General features: G+C 36.6%; 1 protein-coding gene across 7 annotated transcripts in view; it reads left to right on the forward strand.

The window, feature by feature from the left end:
• SLAIN2 (SLAIN motif family member 2) overlaps positions 1-25,240 on the forward strand; it is a 75,141-nt gene that overhangs the window by 19,099 nt on the left and 30,802 nt on the right. For 6 of the 7 annotated variants that reach the window (XR_004971652.1, XR_004971653.1, XR_004971641.1 and 3 more), the window contains exons 2-6: positions 4,287-4,435; positions 12,478-12,642; positions 14,359-14,520; positions 18,621-18,980; positions 19,922-20,059. Coding sequence is in view for 4 of the 7 variants with exons in the window: in XM_036333316.1 (XP_036189209.1) it covers positions 4,287-4,435; positions 12,478-12,642; positions 14,359-14,520; positions 18,621-18,980; positions 19,922-20,059 (974 nt within the window). In the remaining 3 variants the exon portion in view is untranslated. Of the gene's footprint in view, positions 1-4,286; positions 4,436-12,477; positions 12,643-14,358; positions 14,521-18,620; positions 18,981-19,921; positions 20,060-23,326; positions 23,446-25,240 lie in introns of those variants that run through there. The other variant, XM_036333332.1, reaches the window with a different exon arrangement.

Raw genomic sequence — 25,240 nt, forward strand, 5'->3', positions numbered from 1 at the left:
TTTGTTGGGGAACAAGTGAAAAATAAAGTTGAATCATTGTATTTGGAGACCATACCGTGGATAGATGGCCTGTGAAATCTAGGAGGAGATTTTTTTGTTGTTGTTGTTAATCCTCACCCAAGGATATTGTTCCATTGATTTTTAGGGGAAAGAGACAGACTGAGAAACATCAGTGTGAGAGAAATAGATTGGTTGTCTCCTGCACAAGCCCTGACCAGGGCCCAGGCGAGGGAGGAGCCTGCAACCAATGTATGTGCCCTTGACCGGAATTGAACCCTGGGACCCTTTGTTTCCCTGGCTGACACTCTATCCACTGAGCCAAACCGGCTAGGGCTAGGAGGAGATTTTTTGAGTGTTCAATATTCTTGAGTGTTTCAATATTCTTTTTTTAATTTTGAGAGAGAGAGAGAGAAACATCGATAGGTTGCTTTCCATGTGCGTCCCAACTGGGAACCAAACCTGCAGCCTTTTAGTGTATGGGATGAAGCTTCAACCTAACTGAGCCACATGACAAGGGTGAGTGTTGCAGTATCTTCACAAAATGCTCTTTTGGAAAGATTAGTATGCAGTAGTATACAGGTGGGAACAGAAGGCACAGTTACCTTTATGGGCTAGAAAACTGAGCTACTGAGCTTTACCAACTTCTTGTGCCCTGAAGCATGTGATAAAACTGGAATCCAAACCTAAGTATTGAGTCCATAGTGGTACTCTTTACTTTTCATTCCAACATCTTATAATTGACTCCATGAAAACCATCAAATCAAGATAAGTGATTAAGGATCAGATTTGTTTAGTTCCTCTTATAAAACATTTACATTTTAAAAATATTATTTTGGCCCTAGCTGGTTTGGCTCAGTGGATAGAGCGTTGGCCTTTGGACTGAAGGGTCCCGGGTTTGATCCCAGTTGCAGGCTCCATCCCCAGTAGGGGGCGTGCAGGAGGCAGCTGATCAGTGATTCTCCTTCATCGTTGATGTTTCTATCTCTCCCTCTCCCTTCCTCTCTCTGAAATAAATAAAAACGTATTAATAAAATATTATTTTGATCTTACTAACTTTCTTATACGAGAATATAGACATTTGGGGCCAGATAATTCTTTGCTGTGGGGGCTGTCCTATCCATGGTTGGATGTCTAGCAGCATCCCTGGCCAAACAACAATGTCTCCACACATTGCTAGATGCTCCCTGGGACAAAATCACCCAAGTATGTCTTTAAAGAATAGAGTATGGTGTCAAATGTAACCAGAAATAATTAGTGCTCTATTGCAGGAGTAAGAATTCTAGTAACTTTGCTCTATATACAGTTATAAGTCATAAAATAGTAAGGTTCTGAAAATTAGGAAAAACTAAAGTGGTTATATAATTTATTGCAGTAACTTGGACACTATTTAAGAGTCAAAGTGCTAGAATGTCAAAACAACAGGCTTAAATTAGGACTTTCTGGGCAAGCTGGGATGAATGGTTACGCTAGGAGTATTCAAACACTTACTGAAATCTATAAGTAGAGCACTATGTTAACATGATAAGTAGTCAGAACTGTGGCATTTGGAAAGCCTGGTGAAAAAGGTAAGACTTGAATTGATCTTGAAGTAAGACTTAGGATTTTCTGTTCAAAACTCAGGGACTGGAACGACTTGGTCTTGCTAAAGGAGGATCATGTTACGTGCTACAACCCAGCTCATGTGTCTTCTGGCAGGTTTAAAGTACTTTGAAACCACAACCAAAGGTTCTCTGACTGAAGAATAATTTTGTGCCAATACTATATAGGCCCAAACCCTCTGACTTTACTTGAGATAGTGACAGGCACTGAAATCCAGAGGTTAGAGTGGTAGAAGATAGTTGGCATGTCCCGGGGATTATTGAATCAGTCTCCTCTTTTCATCACTCTAGGAATGGGACAGTTGCCACATTAACTTTTAACTGTAAATGGAAGGAAGGAGCATTCTCTATTGCTAGTTAGGGGAGTAAATGTAGGAATAGTGGGGGGAAATTATACATGTAGGATCAGCATAACTTATTTTCAGATTTTTGGTGAGAGTAGGACATAAAAAAGATGGAGAAATTCAAAATTACTCTTAAGTTTTTAGCTTTTCTAACAAAGAATTATAGTGCCATTGACAAAAACAGGAAAACTATAATTCATGGGTATAGGGATAAAGATGGTGATGTTTTAGTTTGATTTTAAATGATCAATGTTTCATTTATTTAGTTTACAGTAGTTTCTGTATTTTTAAATAAGCTACAAGCACCTTACAACTTTTTTATAAACAGCTTTATTAAGATATAATTTATATACTATAAAATTCACTGGTACCCGTGTAATTTATGTACTATAAAAATCATTGTGTAATTCAATGTTTTAGTATATTTACAGTCATGACACTTAGCACAATTATCACTACCATGTTATTTTTGAACATTTATATCACCCAGGAAGAAACCTTATCCCCATTCCTATCTTCAGCCATAGGCAACAACTAATCTACTTCCTGCTCCATGTTCTTTTATAGATATTTCTTATAAATGGATCATACAATATGTGTTCTTTTATGTCTGGCTTCTTTCACCGAGTGTGTTTTCTGAGGCTCACTAATGTTGCTTGCACTTTTTAAAATGAGTTTTATAGCTAACTAGAGGCCCAGTGCACAAATTCATGCACCAGTGGGGTCCCTTGGCCTGGCCTGTGGGATCAAGCCGAAACTGGCTCTCCGACATCCCCCAAGGGATCCCGGATTGCAAGAGGGCGCAGGCCAGGCCAAGGGACCCTACTAGTGTACGATTGGGGCTGGGGAGAGATGCAAGAGGTTGGCCAGCCAGGAAGGGACCGTGAGAGGGCTCTAGGGTGTGTCCAGCCCGTCTTGCTCAGTACCGATCAGCTGGACCCCGTCAGCAAGCTAACCTACCAGTTGGAGTGTCTACTCCGTGGTGGTCAGTGCACGTCATAGCGAGTGGTTGAGCATCCTTAGCATATCATTAGCATATTACGCTTTGATTGGTTGAACGGACAACTAGACACTTAGCATATTAGGCTTTTATCATATAGGATAGTAGAGGAATATACTAAGTACACATGAGTCATGAGGATAAATTGTGTGAAACCAGTAGTGCAGGGGAAAATTATATATTGAAAGAGTGGTGGTAATATCACACAGTGGGTTTATGAATGTGTGTCATCTATAGACTTTGCTTGCTAAATACTTGCTAACATAGAATATCAGTATATGATAATTATCGCAATGAAAGCTGGGATGCTGAGGTAGGTATTTGTTATGAGATACTTGCAGTATTTAAGTTGGAAATAGAATGAATCCCATTGGTTTAATTTTGAGTTATTTCATAAATCGGGATTCTATCTCAGTATTTTTGTCCAAATAAATATGAATTATGGACTAGAGAAATCATCATTTTCCCTGTTAGTCTTGGTGATCTAGATCAGATATGAGTGACCTAAGTTATAGATAGGGAAGAAGATCGAAGGGATGGAAAATGTATATAATGCCATTAGAAAGTATTTTGTCAATTCTGGTACTATAGGGATATATTTAAAGTGTCAATTTAAAACCACTTTGGTTAGAATTCAAGTAACTTCATGTTTTTCATACGGATTCACATTTGAAATAACATCTTGACATAATAGGGACTAATCTGAGAAAAAATTACGAAGTAGGAAATTTAAGTGTACCCCACCCCTCTGTTCTGCTCTTTTTCTTTTTTTGAACCTTACCCAGGAGCTTATAAAATACCATCCCTTCTTTCCTTCGATTGACGTAATTTTATAAATTAATTCATATTAAGTTATTAAGGACTTAAGTGTTGCTTTTCTCTGACACATTATTGTTTGAAAAGAGAGAGGGCTACAGAGTGGGTGCTGCTTAACTAAATGGAATGAATTACTTATGGTAGGTTTTTGTGTGGTTTGTGGTCAGAAGGGAACTGGGAAGTAGAAAGGCATCGGGACTCTAGTGTACTAATGAAAATAGAATAAACTATTTTAAAGATAGGTGTTTCCTCATAGTTTTTATAAAGAGAGTAAAAGAAAAATAAGACATTTTTGGATTAGACAGTTGGCCTCCTTTGGGTTCATTTCGTAGTTGAGATTTGGGTTTATATTGATGGTTATAGTGTCATTTCTTCCTGTGCACAAAGTAAAATGTGGGTGATTTTAAACATACTCCATTATTTTTACTCCCCTCCTCCATGTAAACCTATCTAAAAGGATCCCTATCTTTTAACCTTGTGCTTAATAATGAATGTTATCCTTTTGTTTTTGTTTTATTTTTCTTCTAGGCTGTATTCATCACCAAAGAAAAAACTTACACCAATGCAGAAATCGGTTAGCCCATTGGTTTGGTGCAGGCAAGTTTTGGATTACCCAAGTCCTGATGTTGAATGTGCTAAAAAATCTCTTATCCACAAACTTGATCAAACCATGTCAGGTATGCCTATAATTTCACTTGTAAATTCATCTCTTTGCTTTCTTTAATAACAAACAGAAAGAAAAACAAAGAAAAAAAACACCAAATATATGTTGCAGTTTGTTTTTAAGAAGGCAATTCTTTGCCTGGTAATGTTTTTCAAATCTCATTGTGCATGTCATCATGAGTTTTTGCTATATGCACATAACATTGTTCTATTTTTTATTTTACTCTTTTTTCAATCTCATTTTTATTTAGCTTCATTCTAAAGAAAATATTCAAGAAATATTGGATTTTATGTTATGTGTTTTTTTTTTCTAATACAAATGAAAACAAATAACTACTTTTAAAATGTTTGTCTATCTCACCACCTTGTGGAAATTCTGATGGGATAGAAAGATACAAGTTAAGAGCTTGTTCTCACTCTAGCACTTAGTTACTGTGTGACTGTGCATTACTTAATCAGTTTTCTCATAAGAATAGAGAACCTTGTAAAGTTGTTTTAAGGATTAAATATAATGTTTATGAAAGAGCCTAGCATGTTTTTCTGATTCACAGTGCTTAGTAAATGTATTCATTTCCTTTCCTTGTTATGTTTTTCTTTTAACTTGTCATTTAAAGTTTAAATTGCTTTTATGCTCTTTTGTTTATGGCATTAACAAAGCTGGCAAAATGTAACTGTGACTGTGGCATTTAGTGTATGTAGCATGCCAGTGTGGGTAGAAATATAGGAAAAATATTACTGACTCTTTCTTGGAATTTCTCTCAGTCTCTTAAGAATGTTACTGTTCTCTGGAATACTCTCACAGGAAAGGATTGATGTGTGAGTACTAATCCAAAGTAGGTTTTTGAGTTCTTTGGTTTATAATTTACTTGGCAGTGATTTATTTAAATTTGCTTATTTTGGTTTTATTATCAAAATAATGAGTTCTCGCCAAAACCGGTTTGGCTCAGTGGATAGAGCGTTGGCCTGCGGACTGAAAGGTCCCGGGTTCGATTCCGTTCAGGGGCATGTACCTGGGTTGCGGGCACGTCCCCAGTGGGAGATGTGCAGGAGGCAGCTGATTGATGTTTCTCTCTCATCGATGTTTCTAACTCTCTATCTCTCTCCCTTCCTCTCTGTAGAAAATCAATAAAATATATTAAAAAAAAATAATGAGTTCTCTTAAACTGTAAACTGAAAATGGTCAGGGGAGACAAAGAGGAGACTAAACAGTTAAATGGGCATACAGTAAAAATGCAGTAGGTTGGTTGTAAGGAGTTTGGTTATTATATGAAAACTAGTGGCCCGATGCACAAAATTTGTGCATGGGGTTGGGGTTCCCTCAGCCTAGCCTGCACCCTCTCTAATTGGGGACCCCTGTGGGTTTGGGCCTAAACCGGCAGTTGGACATCCCTCACAATCTGGGACCACTGGCTCCTAACCGCTCACCTGCCTGCCTGCCTGGTAGCCCCTAACTGCCTCTGCTAGCCTGCCTGATTGCCCCTAACCCCTCTGCCTGCCTGCCTGATAGCCCCTAACTGTCTACCTGATTGCCCCTAACTGCCTCTGCCTGCCTGCCTGATCTGCCCTAACTACCCTCCCCTGCTTACCTGATCTCGCCCCCAACTACCCTCCCCTGCTGGCCTGATTGCCCCTAACTGCTTCTGCCTCAGCCCCCACCACCATGGGTTTGTCTGGAAGGAAGTCAGACATCCGGAAGATGGCTGGTCGACTCTGTCTAATTAGCATATTACCCTTTTATCAGTATAGATAGATTATTATAGAATAGGATTGCTTAAATTGGGGGGTAGCCTTTTTCTTCAGGAGGAGATGCTCTTGGCAGACAAAAATGCATAATCCCTATATCTGGACTGATAGCCAGTCATATGCACTGTACTGCCAAACCAGTCATTAAAAAATTGAACTGCTTTCTTACACTTTACACCAAACAGCTGTTGCCCTTAAAACTCCTCCTCAGCCCCACCTTAGGTTCTGCCTTCGCAGTTCACCCAGATTAGGTTCTAATTGGTCGGTTTCTATGCCAGTCAGCGTCAAAAGCTCTGCCTCATAGGCAGCCATTGGCTCCTCACAGTTCACCCAGATTTGGTTCTGATTGGTTGGTTTCTATGCCAGTCAGTGTCTCCAGACCTATCTCCGGGGCTGATCAGCAGTCCCCGTGGAGGCCCAGAGAGAAAGAGAGGCACGGCTGCTGGCCAGACCCGGAGAGAAAGAGAGAGGCAAGGGCTGATCAGCAGCTGCCACGGAGGCTACAGATCAGACCCTGCCTCTCTGTCCAGGCCTCTCTCTGGGCCTGATCCACAGCCTCCTCAGCAGTCAGTGCTGGGTCACCACAGCAATCCAGAACTGACTGCAGGACTGACTTCCGGTAGGTCGAGTCTTCAGTCGTTTTGGGCGTTACGGACCCTGGGTTTTTATATATTAGGATAACATCTGTATATGATTACAGTGTTTCTGAGCCTATATTTACACTAAAGTTTTACTTTTCCTCTGTATGGAGAATCCCTTTGTAAAAAGCAATAGCCTTTACGTAGTAGTTTTTAAATGTTTTCAAGTGTTTTTAGAATTATATCCTGGAGCTTGATTTAAGTTACATTCATAAGAGATTTTTGGAAATATGTGGACAAGCTAGTATTTTACTAGCTATTTAAAGCTATTTAAAAACAGCTGGCCTGGCCGGTGTGGCTCAGTGGTTGAACATCAGCCTATGAACCAGGAGGTCACAGTTTGATTCCCACTCAGGGCATATGCCCATGTTGCAGGCTCAGTCCTCAGTGTGGGGTGTCCATGAGGCAGCCAATCGGTGATTCCCTCTCATCATTGATGTTTCTATTTCTCTCTCCCTCTTCCTTCCTTTCTGAAATCAATAAAAATATATTTCTTTAAAAATTGGAAATTTTCTAATTAATTTCAGTTAGGTGCTATTATTTAGATATATATTTACTAGTAAAATACTTTTAGGAGCAATTTTCTAGTATTCTGTCTTACCTTAGAAATAATGTAAGTACATTTTACAATTTAATTAAAAATTTCAGCATCCACCCCAGCTGGTGTGGCTCAGTGGATTGAGCATCATCCCATGCACTCAGAGATCACTGGTTCAATTCTGGGTCAGGGCACATGCCCAGGTTGCAGACTTGATCCCCAGTAGGGGGCATGCAGGAGGCAGCCTATTAATATGATGTTTGATATTTCTATCTCTCCCCCTTCCTCTCTTTCTAAAGATCAATAAAAACATATATTTTTTACAAATTTCATCATTCAGAAGTTATATGTTAATAATCTACCATGTGCTAGATATTTTTCTTAACTCTAAGGACATAACAATTAATAAAATAGTAGAAAAAGTCCCTTTCTGGAACTTATATTCTAATGGGGAAGCAGACAATAAATAGATAAATAAACATCTCAAACAGGGGTTGGCAAACTTCTTTTATAAAGAGCCGGATAATAAATAGTTGAGGCTTGTGGGCTATGTGGTCTCTGTTGTAATTTCTCAACTTTGCTCTATTGCAGAAGTAGCCATAGTTAGTACATAAATGGACAGGCATGGCAGTATTCTAATAAACTTTTTTTTAAAATATATTTTGTTGATTTTTTACAGAGAGGAAGGGAGAGAGATAGAGAGTTAGAAACATCTATGGGAGAGAAACATCGATCACCTGCCTCCTGCACATCTCCCACTGGGGATGTGCCCGCAACCCAGGTACATGCCCTTGACCGGAATCGAACCTGGGACCCTTCAGTCTGCAGGCCGACTCTCTATCCACTGAGCCAAACCAGTTTCGGCTCAATAAACTTTATTTACAAAAATAGGTGGTGGGCTGGATTTGACTCACAGGTTATAGTTCACCAATCTCTGGTTTAAAACATCCTAAGGAATGGGAACTATTAGCAATTGATAATTATCAATTTAGATTTAGAGGAGAAAAACCAAAGTTGTTACTCCTCAAAAATAACAGTTTGAGTGAGTGGCTTTTTGCTTTATTATAAAGGATATTAAAGATAGTAGGAGTGTGTAAGAAAAGCTGTTGCTCTTGTACTAGATGTAATCATGTACTTGATCTGTTTAACAGTATCTATATTCTATAGCCATATATGCACGGAGCAACAGCTAGAGCTATAAGTATAATGTATACTTGAAGGAAAAATAACTTGGCTATTTCAAGTCAGAACCTTGCAATCATAAACCCCATTTTTCCAAGTTGGAAGAGAGCTTGTTTTTTTTAAATGTGTTTTTTGGTAAGCCAAAGAGAACTTCTTCGCAAATCATACTCAGCTTCTCTGCAGGGCACTACCACCTGTTCCTAAGACGGTGTTCTCTGGTTTTTATAGCAGTGCATTGTCCTTTTTACCTTCTCCAACCCTTTCTGCTATTTTATTTTCAGCCTTCTTTGAATGTTCTTCCTTCGCCCTCTTTTGTGTGTGTGTGGTAATATTTACGTAACATAAAATTTCCTATTTTAACCATTTTTAAATATATAGTTTAAGTATATTTAATGTAAGTACATTCACAATGCTATGCAACATCACTACTGCCCATCCCGAACTTTTTCATCATCCCATGCTAAAATACTGTGCCATTAAAACTTTATAGTCCTCCTACTCCTATCTGGCCATCTCTCTCCTTCCCTCCCTTCCTTCCTTCCTTCCTTCCTTCCTTCCTTCCTTCCTTCCTTCCTTCCTCACCTAAGGATATGTTTTTCATTGTTTCTAGAGAGAGGAAGAGAGAAGGAGAGAGAAAGAGAAACATTGATCTAGAGAGAAACATTGATTGGTTGTCTTACCACGCATCCCAACCAGGATTGAACCGACCGACAACCTCAGTGTGTGCCTTTACTGGGAATCAAAACTGTGACCCTTCAGCGCAAGGAACACTCTAACCACTTAGCAGCACTGGCCAGGGCAATGAAGCCATCTTTTAAGTTTAGGGTACCCCAGGTCTCTTTTTTGCCCCACTTCTCTCTTTTTGGGTTATTTCATCCATTCACATGGTATTCAGTATCATCTGTATTTAAATTAATGTTATTCATTCATGCATATAGTCAATACTTATTGAGAACCCCATTATTAGGATTTGGGGAAAGGACGGAGGAAAAACTAACATTGTGTCTACATCCATGGAGTTTATCATCTCGTAGGGGAAATGTAAATACAAATAATTACTTTAAAGGGCAATCTGTAATAAAGGAACAGGAATTTTACCACAGGAAGTGATATGTAACCTGAATCTTAAAGATTCAGAAAAATTTAAGTGGGCTAAGGGGAAAGAGGATGTAGGGTGCTTCAGGTAGAGAAGGCCTATGTGGGTGTGTGGGAGGAAGCTTGGCAAACATGAACTAGAAGGAGCCAGGGTGGCCGTAGGAAGGAAGCGATGAGATAAGGCGAGAATATATGACGGAGCCAGATTCTGCAAGGCCTTATAGACCACATTAAAGATTTGGATTTGATTCTAAAAGTAATGGGAAGATATCAGAGGGTTTTATTTAAGTGTGTATGTGTGTGGGTGGGAAGACAAGGTTTACATTTTGATAGTTTTGCTTAGCTATAGTGTGGAGAGTAGACGAGAAGGCCAAAAGGGCATGTAGGATGCTCTTGAGGGTGATTGATGAGGATAGCTGGGTAAGGCGGGGGAGGGGGGGTGAAAGGGCAGTGATGCAGATGTGGAAGTAAAAAGGAATGAACCTAATATGAGGAAATGAGGGAAAAGAAAGTATCAACATTGATTTCTAAGTTTCTATTTGTGTGATAGGAGAAATGTTGTTAGCATTTTGACATAGGGGCCCCAGAAAGAGAATTCTATTTTTAGTGGAAGAATTGTGAGTTAGGATGTTGGCTCGGGCAAATTTTCCATACCCGCAGGGGAGACTGAATGGGCAGTGTATATGAAACTGGAGCTTAGAAAAGCTTAGGACTGGCCATATAAATAATGAGGAGTTTGAGGAATATAGACAATAACTAATGTCATGGGTATGAATGAGATTTCCCAGGAAAGAGAACATGGTATAGAGTGAGAAGATAAAAGGGCTGAGGATTTGAAATGCTAGATTAAATAAATTACCAATTAAAGAGAATGAGTTTCAAAGGAGATGGAGGAATAAAGAGATAGGAAGAAGTTAGCAGCCCCATTTCTGTTCAGGTCAGTATTTCGGAGACCACGCTACTAGTACACACTACATACTAAATATTGTAAAATGAGGTGTGTTGTCTCATGTTATATATAAAACTACTCTGTTCAGCTTTCTACACTATCCAGTAACTTCAGAGTCATCATATTTTTTTTTCCCCCTTTTCCCAATGTTTAATGTCTATTCCTTTTGTTTTGGGAAACCTATATTGCCTTAATTCAAGCTAATCTATTCAACTCCAAAATCCCCCTCAGTTTTTCCCCCCCTAAACTGATTGGATCATATAACTCTTGCTCCAAAATCACTGATGGCACTATCATTGCTGCTGATTGAGGTTCAGACTCCTAAGCATAGTGTTCCAGGCCTCCCATGACCTGGCCCCAGCTGGTTTTCCCTATTGTACCTCACCATGTGCTCTACCTTTCTAGATGATTCACTCTTAATCCCTGAACATACTGTACATTTTCAAGACACTGCTTCTGTTCATGTTATAAACACAGACAAAAGCACATACTTTCCTCACTTTCAGTAGCGTATTATTATTACTCATCCTCTCAAGACTGTAGCAGTGCCTCTCCTTCGAAAAAGCCTTACATAGTTTCTCAATTGTGGTACCTTACTCTTATCTCATAAATTCCACAAACCTTTGCACATTTGTGATAATACACATTTCATTTTGTCTTGAAATAGTCGTTTTTTCTGGCTAAACTGCTTGGCCTTTTGAGAAAAAAGCACCATGTCACATTTGTCTCTACAGTGGGGCCTTGACTTACGAGTTTAATTCGTTCCAAGACCGAGCTCGTTAAGGAGCTCATTAAGGAGCTCGTTAACTCAAATTACTCTGTCAACTCAATGCAAAAAATCTGCTGAGAGACAGCTGGTATCTCAAAAAACTAGTTAGTCGGGACACTAGTAAGTCAAGGCCCCACTGTATTTCTACACAGTGCTTTGCTGATGGTCAGAAATATTGAATAAACTGTGAATTTTAGAATAGGGTAGAAGAAAGAAATACTATTTCAAGTATTAATATTTCTTGTACATAATTGCACTTGATTTCTTAGCCCTATTTTTGAACTGTTTCTATTTTATATGCGTGGCACAATATATATATTTTTGGGGGGGGGGGAAGAAATATTCTTGAGCCAGAAAATGGGAGGGAGGAGGACTTTTTTTATTTTTTATTTATTTTATTTTATTTTTTTAAAATATATTTTATTGATTTTTTACAGAGAGGAAGGGAGAGAGATAGAGAGTCAGAAACATCGATGAGAGAGAAACATCGATCAGCCACCTCCTGCACATCCCCCACCGGGGATGTGCCCGCAACCCAGGTACATGCCCTTGACCGGAATCGAACCCGGGACCCTTCAGTCCGCAGGCCGACGCTCTATCCACTGAGCCAAACCGGTTTCGGCAAGAGGACTTTTTTTAAAGAGCATTCTCCCATGTTTGACCTTAACCTACTTATTATTGCTTTTTTTTTCTTCTCAAAAATCCAAACTTTGAAAGGCTTTTTAAAAACTCATTATTTCATAGTTTTTTTTAACACAAAAAGTTTGTTGTGGAAAAATGAGAAAATACAAATTGCCTTTACATTCATTTTATTTTTCAAGTCCATTTGAGGTTGATACAGTTGGAATAAACTTTCCAATTAAATAGAACATTCATTTAGTGGCTAATAATTTGTTGAGGAGATATTTTTTCTATGCTATTACTTTTTGTTTGGTGTAGCTACTCCTTTCCTCGCATAACACAATTTAAGATAATGAAAATATTTTGGGATTACTAATAGGATATATTTTCTCCTATAAGAATGTTTCTGTATTGAAATTGAGATAAGTAAATGACTTATTTCATACTAGGAAAAATTTTGTAATAAAATGTTAACTTTTTCTCAGTTATTAAATTTGATTTCCCCCTTTTCATTAATACAGCTCTCAAGAGGCAGAATTTATATAATAATCCTTTCAACTCCATGAGTTATACAAGCCCTTATAGTCCAAATGCAAGTAGCCCATACAGCAGTGGTTTCAATTCTCCATCCTCAACCCCAGTGCGACCTCCTATAGTCAAGCAGCTAATACTTCCTGGAAATTCAGGTAAGGAGAAAATGAAATGGAATGCTTCAAGAATGGGTTTTAACTTACTGCCCTAACTGAGAAAATACCTTATTCATCAGTAGTTCAAGTTATTTTATTTATGAAACTTTTAACTGATTAGAGAATATATCATTGAGGGTCTACTTGGCACCAGATACTATACAGAGGGATACAGATGAGCCATTTTATATCCATGAAGTTTTCTTTAGCATGTACTTAAAGTTTTTAAGTCTGGCTTCATTAAGTAAGGTCCCAAGATTGATTATTTTAACCAATAGATGCTTATTTCATAGCTTGCTTGGATTATAAAAGCTACAGAATTAAAAACTTTTTAATAGGATTTTAATATTGATATTACACTTAAATAATAGTATAAGGTTATATGTGAATGTGCTGAAAGAGTGTTTGGAGCCCTAAGTGACTTGGGAGGGATAGATTGCTGTAAACTGGGAAAAGAATGTTCCACTTTGGTTCTGAAACTGCAATGTTACTCTGTAGCTTAACTTTGTAGCTTACTGTTCATTAGAATTCACTAATTCAGTTACTCTTATTGCCGCTTTTGTATGGATAATTATTATAGTTTCGTTAAAAGTTAAAATATTATTAACCATCTCACATTTTTTACCTGAGTGCTCTCTAGTCTGATGTCTTTATTGATCCTGCTGTTTGCTTTGCACATAGGTTGTTACTTGCTACATATTTCACCCATTACTGTCATAGTAAAAAGTTTAATCTTCTATATTTGTTTAATATAAAAGATTTTTATTCCAGCACTATTTGAGCCTGACTTTCCATATCCTGTTCACTATGCCCTTCTTGATAATATAAATATTAATTCATATTCTTGCTCTTCTTGTGTGCCTTTACGTTGGAGCTGACTTACAGTGAAGAATTCTGGAAAACAAGCTCTTTAAATAAATTCATATTAGAAATAGTAGTGACACTGCTGTCATTTTGTTATTATGCACTAGAAGGTGATCTGATACAAGCATTTCCTTAGAAGGAAGTTAGACTCTTGGATATGTATGTCCTTTATTCCTCTGCCCTGTCTTCTTTCCCTCTTTTGGTTAAGAACAACAGAATACTTTTTTTATCTAGTCATTTTCTTCATCCCATTTTTGTGCTTCCCTACTAAATTTCAGAGAAGTCCTTGGATAAGCATTTCATTAGTTTGGCAAAAGAATTTTATAAACATGGCATAATGTAGGAGAAATGAGCTAGTGTTCTTTTTTTGGTTTGTTGCTAACTTTCTAAGGAATCCTGATTTTCCTCAAATTATAGTATTCTGGTTTAGGAAAAATAGATACTTTTATTTAGGGAAAAGATGATAGTGTTCGCTAATGACTATGAATTTGGGAGGAGAAAACACCACATCGTAAGTACATCTATTTATAAAGCAGTATCATTGTCTACCTTGTAGAAAAATCCTCTAATATGCATTCTTGAAAACTAACCACTTGTCAGGAACTGTTTTGAAAGTGTATCTGTTTTATAAGAAGAATAGATAAGTTATAGTTAAACAAAATGTGTTTTATGTTTATGCCATAATGTATTTAGGAATCTCTATGGCCCTCCCTATTCTTAATAAGTTCAATTTTTTATTTCAATATTTGGGAATTTTATAAGCAAAAGGCAAAATAATAATAAACTAAATCAGAAGATATAATATCAAGTTTATTCAATTTTTGTTTCACCAAAGTTTGATTTTCTTTTAAGGTAATTTGAAAAGTTCATCAGACAGAAATCCTCCACTCAGTCCTCAATCCTCTATAGACAGTGAGTTAAGTGCTTCAGAATTAGATGAAGATTCCATTGGATCTAATTATAAGCTAAATGATGTAACTGATGTGCAGATTCTAGCTCGGATGCAGGAAGAAAGTAAGTATTTTAATTGTTAAATTTGAGGTCTTTCATACGATATAATTTTGTTGTGAATATTAAATATGTCTTAAAGTGTAAAATAGTAGTGTAGTTAGAGATGTTGAAATTTTTGAGATGTTGACATTTTTGAGGCTTATTCAACATATGGACTTGTTTGTTAGCTTGTTTTCAGAGTCCATTTTATGTAAAGCAGTTTCCTATGTGAGGACAAGGCAGGCAGGTTTCACTCTGCTTTCATGACTGGTAATCATATCCTGCATGTTACTCTGCACTAAAACTCACTAGTGTAGTTATTACGCTATTACTTTGGGGTTTTTTTAATGTAGACCAGTGTTTCTCAACCTTTTTTTCATTGTTGCTACAATAAGGTGCCTTTTTAGATATTTTATTTCTCCTGCCCCACATGAAATTTTAAGACCACAGATATGCTTTATGTCTCTATATACTTTGAGGGACACAATCTATTATGGTCACATACCAAGGAGCAATTTTTATTCCCTTGTGATAAATATCACCTCCCTTAGAATGTATGGTATTTATATATATAAAAGCCAAGCGACCTGAACCACCAGTCGCTATGATGCGCACTGCAGCCGGCCAACCTGCCTGATCAGCGGCGGGGCCAGATGGCCAACCTCCCATGGCCCCTCCCCCTGGCCTGCCCAGCCTAATCGACACCCCCCACACACACCCTGTGCACAAATTTGTGCACTGGGCCTCTAGTAGAACATAAATAAGACCTTTATGAGAACATTGGAATTGTGACTTTAAATTAAATGATGCACGTGATATTGCTTTGCAAAGTGGTCCTTACAACTTTTTAGGTCACAGACACTTTTGAAAATCCAATAAAAATTATGTCCCCTGTCATCCCCAAAATGTATATAAGCACACAATTTTTCATACTGCTTTAAGGGTTTATACCTTGGCTCTCATCTGAATGTAAGATGTTGGTTATAATATTATTCTTCCCTATACATTTTATTACAGATGCCGTGGACTTAATTGTGAAATAAGCAATCTCTAAAGTGATCCCTTTAGCCTTTATAATAAAAAGATCCTTTGAACACAAATTGCACAGTGACAGTGGGCTGAGGGTAATGGAGCATTGCTGTAATTTAATTCAAGAACTTTTCTTAGACCCTTTCTTTTATATAAATATGTAGTATTATCAAGTTATAACATTTATTAGGAAATGTTCTTATTCTGCTGATTCATTTCCCATTTTCACACAACTTTCCTTAGAAAGACAGAAAGACTTGATGCTTGTTTTATTTATCTTCAGCCCTAGAAACTATTAGTGTGGTACTCTCTTCTGTAATTTTGTATAGCACCTCAACTGAGACTATGGTATTGTCAGCTAGTGAGGGGCTAGTTACCATAATGGATGTGAAAAAGAGAATAAAGAATGCTGCCCAACTGTAACTTAGAGTAAACTCACCAATTCTTTGAACCTTGACTTTTTTGACACCACTATTTTGTTAGAAACACAGCCAACTATTTGCTGTAGTTTTCATATTGTGCTTTGGTAACAAATAATAAAAATTTTATCCTTACTTTAATAATCCTTTCTAAGCTGTCTACATGCACAAATATTTATTTTCCTGGTGAATTAAAAAAAAAGATACTAAAAAATGTGTATGATTCTTCCTTAAAAACACCAGTGTCGGGTTTTTTTTGTTTTTTTAAGAGAATGATTTTCTTTTTCACAACATTTGTTTCTCCAGGTTTTTGGCAGTAGAAATGTAGAATTACAGATTTGGACTGTTGCCTAGTTAAGCCCCCTCATTTTTAGTATGAGAGACGTATAATCCCATAGTGACTGGGGCCCCCTTAGTTCCCCTTGTTAGTGGAGAGCCTGCAGTGAAATCTGGATTTTTCTTTTTCTTTTTTTTTTTTTTATAGTAAAGGTGGAGATTTATTGAAGAACAAGTACAGACTCCCACATGGGGAGAGGGAAGAGTCCCACAGAATAGACTCCCACGTAAAGAGGGGGGAAAGGGTCCTGGATTTTTCTTTTTTAAAACAGAGTTCTTTTCACTGATCTGTTGTCTTATGTTAGGTAACTTTAGTGCCATGTTTGCTATTATAAGACACTAACTTGTTGGTTACTGTAGTGGTCCCCAAACCTGACTGAAAGGCTAGGTGGGCCCTGGGAGTCTGTAGTTTTATAGATACCCTGGTGTGCTTCTCACTCACCATTTGAGAGGACCATATTGATAGCACTTTCTTTGTGTAGTAGTACCCCCTCTTTTAGTTGGGGATACTTTCCAAGACCCCCCCAGTGGATGCCTGATACTGTATGTATGCTATTTTTTTCCCTATGCATACATACCTATCATAAAGTTTATAAAGTAGGCACAGTAAGAGTTTAACAATAACTACTAATAGAAAAGAACAATTATATCAATATACTATCATAAAAATTATATGCATGTGGTCTCTCAAAGTATATTATTGTACTGTATATACAGCATATACACTGGACAGAGAGATAATGATTCACACCCCAGGCAGTACTGGAGCGGCACAGTATGAGATTTTATCATGTTACTCCCAACTGCATGCAATTTAAAACTTTTGAATTGTTTATTTGTGAAATTTTCCATTTAATATTTTAGAAATGGTTGACTGCAGGTAACTGAAACCTCAAACAGTGAAACTGTGAATAAGGAGGGAATACTGTATGAATACATAACTTAAAAGTTTGAATGCTACTCTTGCCAAAACCGGTTTGATTCAGTGGATACAGCGTCGGCCTGCGGACTGAAAGGTCCCAGGTTCGATTCTGGTCAAGGGCATGTACCTGGGTTGCGGGCACATCCCCAGTAGGAGATGTGCAGGAGGCAACTGATCGATTTTTCTCTCTCATCGATGTTTCAAGCTCTCTGTCTCTCTCTGTTCCTCCCTGTAAAAAAAAAAATCAATAAAATATATTTAAAAAAAAAAAAAAGTTTGAATGCTACTCTAACATCTTTTAGACCAGACTGCTAATAGTTAGCAGGACTTGCTCAGAATATCTAAATTCTTTTTTTAAAAATTATAATTGTTCTCATTTTATAATATGTAGCAACAATTGTTTTTATTCTAGAAATGTTTATACTATTGAAGGGCTTGTAAGTTTGTTTGGGTGTTTCTGGAGGTATCAAGATACATAGGGAGTACTTTGGGTTATGAAGCAGTTGAAATTTCATTTATGCCCAAATACTGAATTCCTCAGGGTGGGATAGAAGTTTCCTTCATCCTCTTCTTTATTTTTTATTTTTATTGATTTCAGAGAAGAAAGGAGAGGGAAACATCGATGATGAGAGAGAATCATTGATTGGCTGCCTCTTACATGCCCCCTACTGGGGATGGAGCCCACAACCTGGGCATGTGACCTTGATTGGAATCAAACCCAGGACCCTTCAGTCTGCAGGCTGACGCTCTATCCACTGAGCAAACTAGCTAGGGCTCCTTCATCATCTTCTTGAATAAGATTAACCAATCCAATGATTTGGTATTCAGGAAGTTTGTTTAGAATACTGTGTATTCTTTTTTGTTTTGTTTTGTTTAAGATTTCTTATTGATATTTAGAGAGGAAGGGAGAGAGAAAGAGAGAAACATCCATTGGCTGCCTCCCACATCCCCCTCCCGAACCCCCCACTGGAGATCGAACTGACAACCTTTCAGTGCACTGGACAAAGCCCAGCCAACTGAGCCACACCGGCCAGGGCCTCACTGTATTCTTTACTGGCTAGACAGTAATTGTTTTCCCACACTATTCCTATAATGTTAATCTCGAATTTGGATTACTGTTTCTAGGAGTAGAAATATTTTTAAGTTTCTGGTTCTACTTGATAGATTTCAGATTCAAGAAGAAATGTTGAAATTGGGCAAAGGTTTATAAAACTTCCTTCAGTTTAAAAATAATCTTTGAGGTGTGGTTTATGCATCCTTATATGGGAGGCTATCAAAGATGATTCAAGTGGAGAGTTTTCCTTTACACTGTATACCCTGTTTGAATTTCTCAATGATAATCTTTTGCTTTTAAACCTTAAAAATATTTGAATGTTTAAAAATATAATTAAATAAAATTACACATTCATTATTGTCAGGTCTCCGGCAAGAATATGCAGCCACCACATCTCGGCGCAGTTCTGGTTCATCTTGCAATTCTACAAGACGGGGTACTTTTAGTGATCAGGAACTTGATGCACAGAGTTTAGATGATGAAGATGACAGTATGCATCATGCAGTATACCCTGCTGTTAACAGGTTTTCACCATCACCACGCAATTCACCGCGACCATCACCTAAGCAGTCACCCAGAAACTCACCTCGTTCACGATCTCCTGCTCGGGGAATAGAATATAGTAGAGTGTCCCCACAGCCTATGATTAGCCGCTTACAGCAACCTCGCCTTTCACTTCAAGGTCATCCCACGGATTTACAGACAAGCAATGTGAAAAACGAAGGTAATCAAATGTTTCTGGAAAAAAAAATTGTCCTTCATATTTCAGTATGAAAGTGACAATTTTTACCAAGGTTTTGTATTTCAGATAAGTAGATCAAGAATTTAGTTAGTTTACCGTTTTATTAGTAGTGAATCAATACAAAAGTAAAGGAGAAAGTGAGTTTAATTTTACTTGATTATGTTTGCTTTGTTCTACTCATAAAGTGATCTGTATATAGATTTTTTTTTTTTTAAATATATTTTATTGATTTTCCACAGAGAGGAAGGGAGAGAGATAGAGAGCTAGAAACATCGATGAGAGAGAAACACCGATCAGCTGCCCCCTGCACATCCCCCACTGGGGACGTGCCTGCAACCCAGGCACATGCCCCTAACCGGAATCGAACCCGGGACCCCCCAGTCCGCAGGGCGACGCTCTATCCACTGAGCCAAACCGGCCTCGGCCTGTATATAGATTTTTATTTAAATGAATAATTTATAGTTATTTTTATTTTATCTTTATTATTTTTTAAATCCTTACCCAAGGGTATTTTTTTCATTGATTTCTAGAGAAAGAGTGGAAGGGGGCGGGGAGGAGAGAAACATCGATGTGAGAGGGACACATCGACTGGTTGCCTCCTGCATGTGCCCCTACCGGGGCTGGGGAACCTGCAACCAAGGTACATGCCCTTGACCAGGAATCAAACCCCAACCCTTAGGTCCTGGGCTGACGCTCTAACTATTGAGCAACTGGCCAGGGCTATAGTTCTTTTTAAAGTTCTTCTTATTTTACTCATTTATATAATCTGGGTTGAGTTGTGTATTGATAAAAGATGTGTACTTCCTGTTAACTCTTCTAAAATATATAAAATACTAAAATTTGATTTTTGAATGCTGATTAATATTTTCTTTTTCCATGTGAGAAAATGGTTTTTATTTTTAATTAAAATTATGTTGTCATAGAAAAACTAAGACGCAGTCTTCCAAACCTGTCCCGAACATCTAATACACAAGTTGACTCAGTGAAAAGCAGCAGAAGTGACTCAAATTTTCAAGTGCCAAATGGAGGAATACCTCGCATGCAACCTCAGGCTTCAGCCAGTAAGTACCTCTCATGTTATAGATGTTAATTTTGTGCTGAGTAGCTGTACTAAACTATTCAGTAAAATGTAGTAAACTATTACTTGTTATAAGATAATCATAGTTATATTAAAATTTAAAAGTTGTCCCTGTAACATACCCAATTATATCAATACTTATACCTATATAAAATGCTGGTCTCTCCAAATTTGAAAATAAGCAAAGGCTAGTTATTTAATATGTTGATATACATATATATGTCTTAAAACCTCACATTCTGTAATATTGCACGTTAAAATGACAGGACTTAGGGGGACATTGGTCCTGGGACAGATCACTTAAAACCCAAACAGCTTTCTTACTGGAGCATTAATAAAAACAGTGATCCTATAAAAATACTAGCACAATTAAGACCATTTCAATTTTTAATGAATAAAGAACTCCAACAAATAATAGAACAAATAGAATTGAACAAATAATTGAATAAAAATAGTTAAAGGTGACTTAATGGAATGGAAGGGTTGAGACTGTTGAATTAGGAGACATATGCAACATAAAGATCAAAGAGAATCACTCAGAAAGAACTTCTCAGAAAGAGAGGCCAAACCGAGCCAAGAAGTGATGTGGGAGTAAATGGGCATTGTGTGCTTTACTGTGCAAGGTGATTAAAAAAGATTGAAACACTTTCCAAAAAGTATTGCTTATAACTAGGATAGTAGTCAAGCCAATTTTAAACAAACTATCACAGTTATTTCTACAATCTTAGAAATACTCAGCATTTATGCCATGTATCCCACAGCCCACATCACATCAGTGCTGTAGTTTGACTCATTCAGTTCTTTTGTATCGTATTATTGTCAGTGGTCACTGTGATGTGTTTCTTCATTTCCTCAAAGCTGTGAGGAAGAAGATACAAGCCTGAGGTTATTCGCTCCATTTATAACTTGTTTATTGAGTAGTACAGAATAGAAAGCATTCAATTCTTTTTCAGTTTCTCTTTGATTCTATTGTGGTTAGCTAACTTCATGTACTTTATGTCAAGCTGCTATTACTTGGTGGTTCAAAAATAACAGACCAGGAAAAAATACATTGAACCCAAATGACTTTTGTGAAAATATTGATAAATTTTCTCTTATTTACCAATTGCATATGATATTACTTATATTACAGAAATCCTCATTATACTGTACTGTACATGAAAAATCCTATTTACCCCTCAAACCAGTTCTATGAATTGGGTACAAATATTAACACATTTTACAAATTAAAAAGTTGAAGCTTTGAATGCTTAAATAATTTATCTCTGATGTTAAACTTATAGGTGGCAAGTTAGGATTCAAACCCATGTTGAACCTGTTCAAGGGCCCAAGTCCACCTAAAGAGTTGTCACATCCATGGTTTAGTACTAAGACATAAACATTTTTCAGAAATAATATTTCTGTTTTTTTCTAAGATGTAAGGCACAATGGAAAATGGTTACCCAGAAATTTGTATACTGCATTGATTTGGCTGGTTATATACAAAAACATGTTGTTTTTACCAAATTAAATTTTAAACTTAGTATTCTAGGTCTTATGGTAAAGAGTGCCATTATGTTACTCGTATGAAATGGTAAAGAAAATAGAGATTCACAAAAACTTTAAAAATGAAAGTAAAGATACAGTTTAAGCTCTTTTATCCCTACAATGGTGATAGGTTTTGTGCCTCTAAACTTGCAAATTAAGTTAATTTGACACTTGAGAAATCCCGTTTCTGGGTTTTTCACCTCTTGGTATACTTGCCTAAAACAAAAAGCAATCACAGTGTTAATACAACAGAAAATAAAATTTTATACCATTAAGAAGGTTAAGTAATAAAATTCATGTACATTGTAAGCTACACTTTTACACCCTATGCACAGATAATCCAAAACATTGTGTGTAGTTGACTTTCAAAGTTGCTTTTAGACATTGTTTGAATTGTTAAGTTTTGAGTTTCTTAAAACTTTACACAGTATATCTCCAAACAGCTTCCCAGCTCTGTGGTAAAACCAGCTATATCTGTATCCTCTTTACCTTATTCCATTATCAGTACCAACTCTTTACTCAGGGTTGTTCCCTTATGCCCTTATACATCCTCCTTATTTGAACTACTCTAGCAGTTCAAAGCTATATGAAAATGAAAAATAGTTTTTCACAAAAATAGAAGAAAAAAAGTTGATAACTAGGATAAAATTGTTAATAATAGAAAAGTATATTAACCATATCTTAAACTTTATGATAATTACTCGCCATCTCTAGTGATAGAATTACCACTGAACAAACCTGCTGATTCACTAGAATTTTTTCTGTAGATGAATTAGTTTTAAATTTTTTTTCCCAACAGTTGATAATTAAGGAAAAAATATAGGGATGCATAAAAAATCTGATTACTAATTTACTTTTAAGTGTTTAAATATGTATGTAGTTTCATAATGGTGTGTCTCAATATTTGAATAATTTACAGGCAGAAGAGAAAGTAGGGTACCATCCTTTTTTAAAAATTGCATATACTTGTTTATTTTTATATTTGTAGCTGTAGTGAAGCTTCTTTGTAATTGAAATGTCACAAACATTTTAGTGTAGAATAGCACTGTTCACAAAAATGTATTTGCAAAGTAGTAAATCCAGAATATTTGCATATTTAAACATTAAAGTTTGTTTTATAAAAATATTTAAAGCTTCATATTTAAAATTAATATATTATCAAGCAAAATTTTATCTATATTTCTTAAAATTTTACATATATCTTTGATACATAAAACTTTATACGTGTAAGTATTTTTATTAGCGTGTGTGTTACATACTGCTTTCCTAATAGCCTTTTTATTTTGGTATATCATTATAAATATAATAGCAAGTTTTATACACTTTATTCATGAATGAATATTTTTTATTTTTTGTATAGTTAGTATAAAGAATGTTGCATTTTGTTTTAAGTATTTGTTTTCCAGCTCTTAAATGATAAAGCTTTGGTTCTGACTTGCTGATCTGCATGAACCTAACTTTGCAAGGTTGCTGTTATTTCCACCTAAGGGACCACTTCTTTTGCCTTGTTACTCTGCCAATCACTATTTTTATATGCTTATTTGCTGTGGCTGCATTGTTATGGGTGCTGGCATTTAAATATGAATATTATGAGAGCTCTTCCATATTTTTATTTTTATGGCTTTACTAATTTTTTACTCATATATTCGGAAAATGTGCATAACTTAAAAAGTTTAAGAAAACCAGAGCATTGCAGAAGTTGTGGTTGCATGTTGTTTCTCAGTTTCTCCAGCTACAGGAAGAAATGTTTGTCAGAGTTTTTCAAAAGACCAGTGTCCTGCTTTCTAAGACTCCTGGAGCATGAGTTAGTAGAAAGCTTAGTTTTCAGATAAATACAGGAATTATTTGTTCAGAGATAAGAGAAGAGAAGGGAGAAAAATCCAAGACAATCTGTTGGTTTAAGAAAAGTAATACTCAAACTTCAAACTTCGGTTAGTATTTTAAAATGTTTACTTTCACATGTATTATCTCATTTAAACATAATAACACATTTTTTATTTTTATAGAGAGGGAGCAGAGATCCATATAAATTATATGTACAGCATCATATAACTAGAAAAGTGGCAAAACCAAGCCAAATTACTCCCTCCTCTCTGAGTCTCCTCATTTCCTCCCAATCATTGTTTGGATTACATCATGCTGACCTGACTGCAAATGAGTAGGCGTCTTGGAAATATTCTTGGATAACTTTATTGGAGCATGATTCTTTGTGAATTGCCAGAAAATCATTCAGTGTAATATTTATCCATGGCTTACATTTAGCCAAATTAAAGGATATTTTTATATAGTGTACAGAGTATACCACCAGAGAAAAAGTACATAGGACCAATTGTCAGACAGCTTTACCCATAGCCAGAGGTCCATGGGGAAGGAATTTTCATCCAGATTTTGCTTGGAACCAAAACACTAGAAAGTTACATTTGAATTTTATGTAATTATAAAACATAAATTGAAATAAATGCCATGATAAATTTGTGTAATGGGTTATTGAAACAATGAATGAAATATTTGTGGAACATTTAAGCATAAGTAGTGCAGTGATGTTGGGCCAGTTATCTAATCTTGCAGCAATTTTATAAATGTAGTTTTTCTAGCCCTTGCTTCTGGAAACTTTGATTGAATACATCTGGGATGGGGACAAGAATCACTATTTTTTTTTTAGAAGTGTCTTCTGTCAACTGATTCTGGGGCATATTCAGGTTTGAGAACCAATGGAATAGACCTCAGTTGTAGAGGATCTTGAATGGTTAGTTTATACAGTTGTCAGTCACTTACGTGTTTCTTAATTATTCAACAGATATTTATTTTGGGTGTGTATTATGTTCCAAGCACTTGGAATATAGGTGTGAATGAGACAGCTGAGCACTTCAATAGTTGGGGGTGATAGGCAGGAACTTCTGTGGGAACAGGGCATTAATCTCAGCAGTGTGAAGAGGTTTACAGGAAAGATTTTGAAAGATAATCTCAGCCAGTTTAAGAGGATTTTATGTGTTGCCACATCAAGAAAGGAGGCGCAGTTTTCCCAACAGTGAGATCAGTAATGAAGTCTTAAGGATGGGATGTAGGTAGGGGACAGATTGTGGGAGTTTTTAAATTTCATATTAAGAAGTTTAATTTTATCCTGTAAGTGTGTGGAACAATGACAGGCTTTTAATCAGTTTATTCTCAGAAAATTCAATTTGGTAGCAATGTAGAGAATGGATTAAAGTTGAGAGACCTTAGAAGACTATTGCATAATCTGGGCAAAAAATGATCTGAACAAAGGCAGTGGTACAGGCAGTGATAAGATCTGGATGAATTTTTAAAAATGAAATAGATGATATGTGACTTGGTAACACTGAGAAGATTGGAGGAGGAGAGGGAGAGAGGATTGAAGGATGACTCTGAATAAGAAATCTGTAAACAAAATGTCTTGGGGTGTCGGGGACAAGGGTCATTTTACTTAGCAGTAATTAACATTCATTTGTAGTGGCTTATGCTTACTTAGTATTTGGCAACTGTGAAGATTATTTTAATAATCCCCCTATATGGCAAAATTATGTTAAATAATTAAGTGGAATGAGTTGTAATAAAAAAGTCTAGGGCCCTGGTCAGTGTGGCTCGGTTGAGTATCCTCTAGTACACTGAAAGGTCGCTG

The sequence above is a fragment of the Myotis myotis genome, unplaced genomic scaffold (genome assembly GCF_014108235.1).
Source record: "Myotis myotis isolate mMyoMyo1 unplaced genomic scaffold, mMyoMyo1.p scaffold_m19_p_1, whole genome shotgun sequence".
Lineage (NCBI taxonomy): Eukaryota > Metazoa > Chordata > Mammalia > Chiroptera > Vespertilionidae > Myotis > Myotis myotis.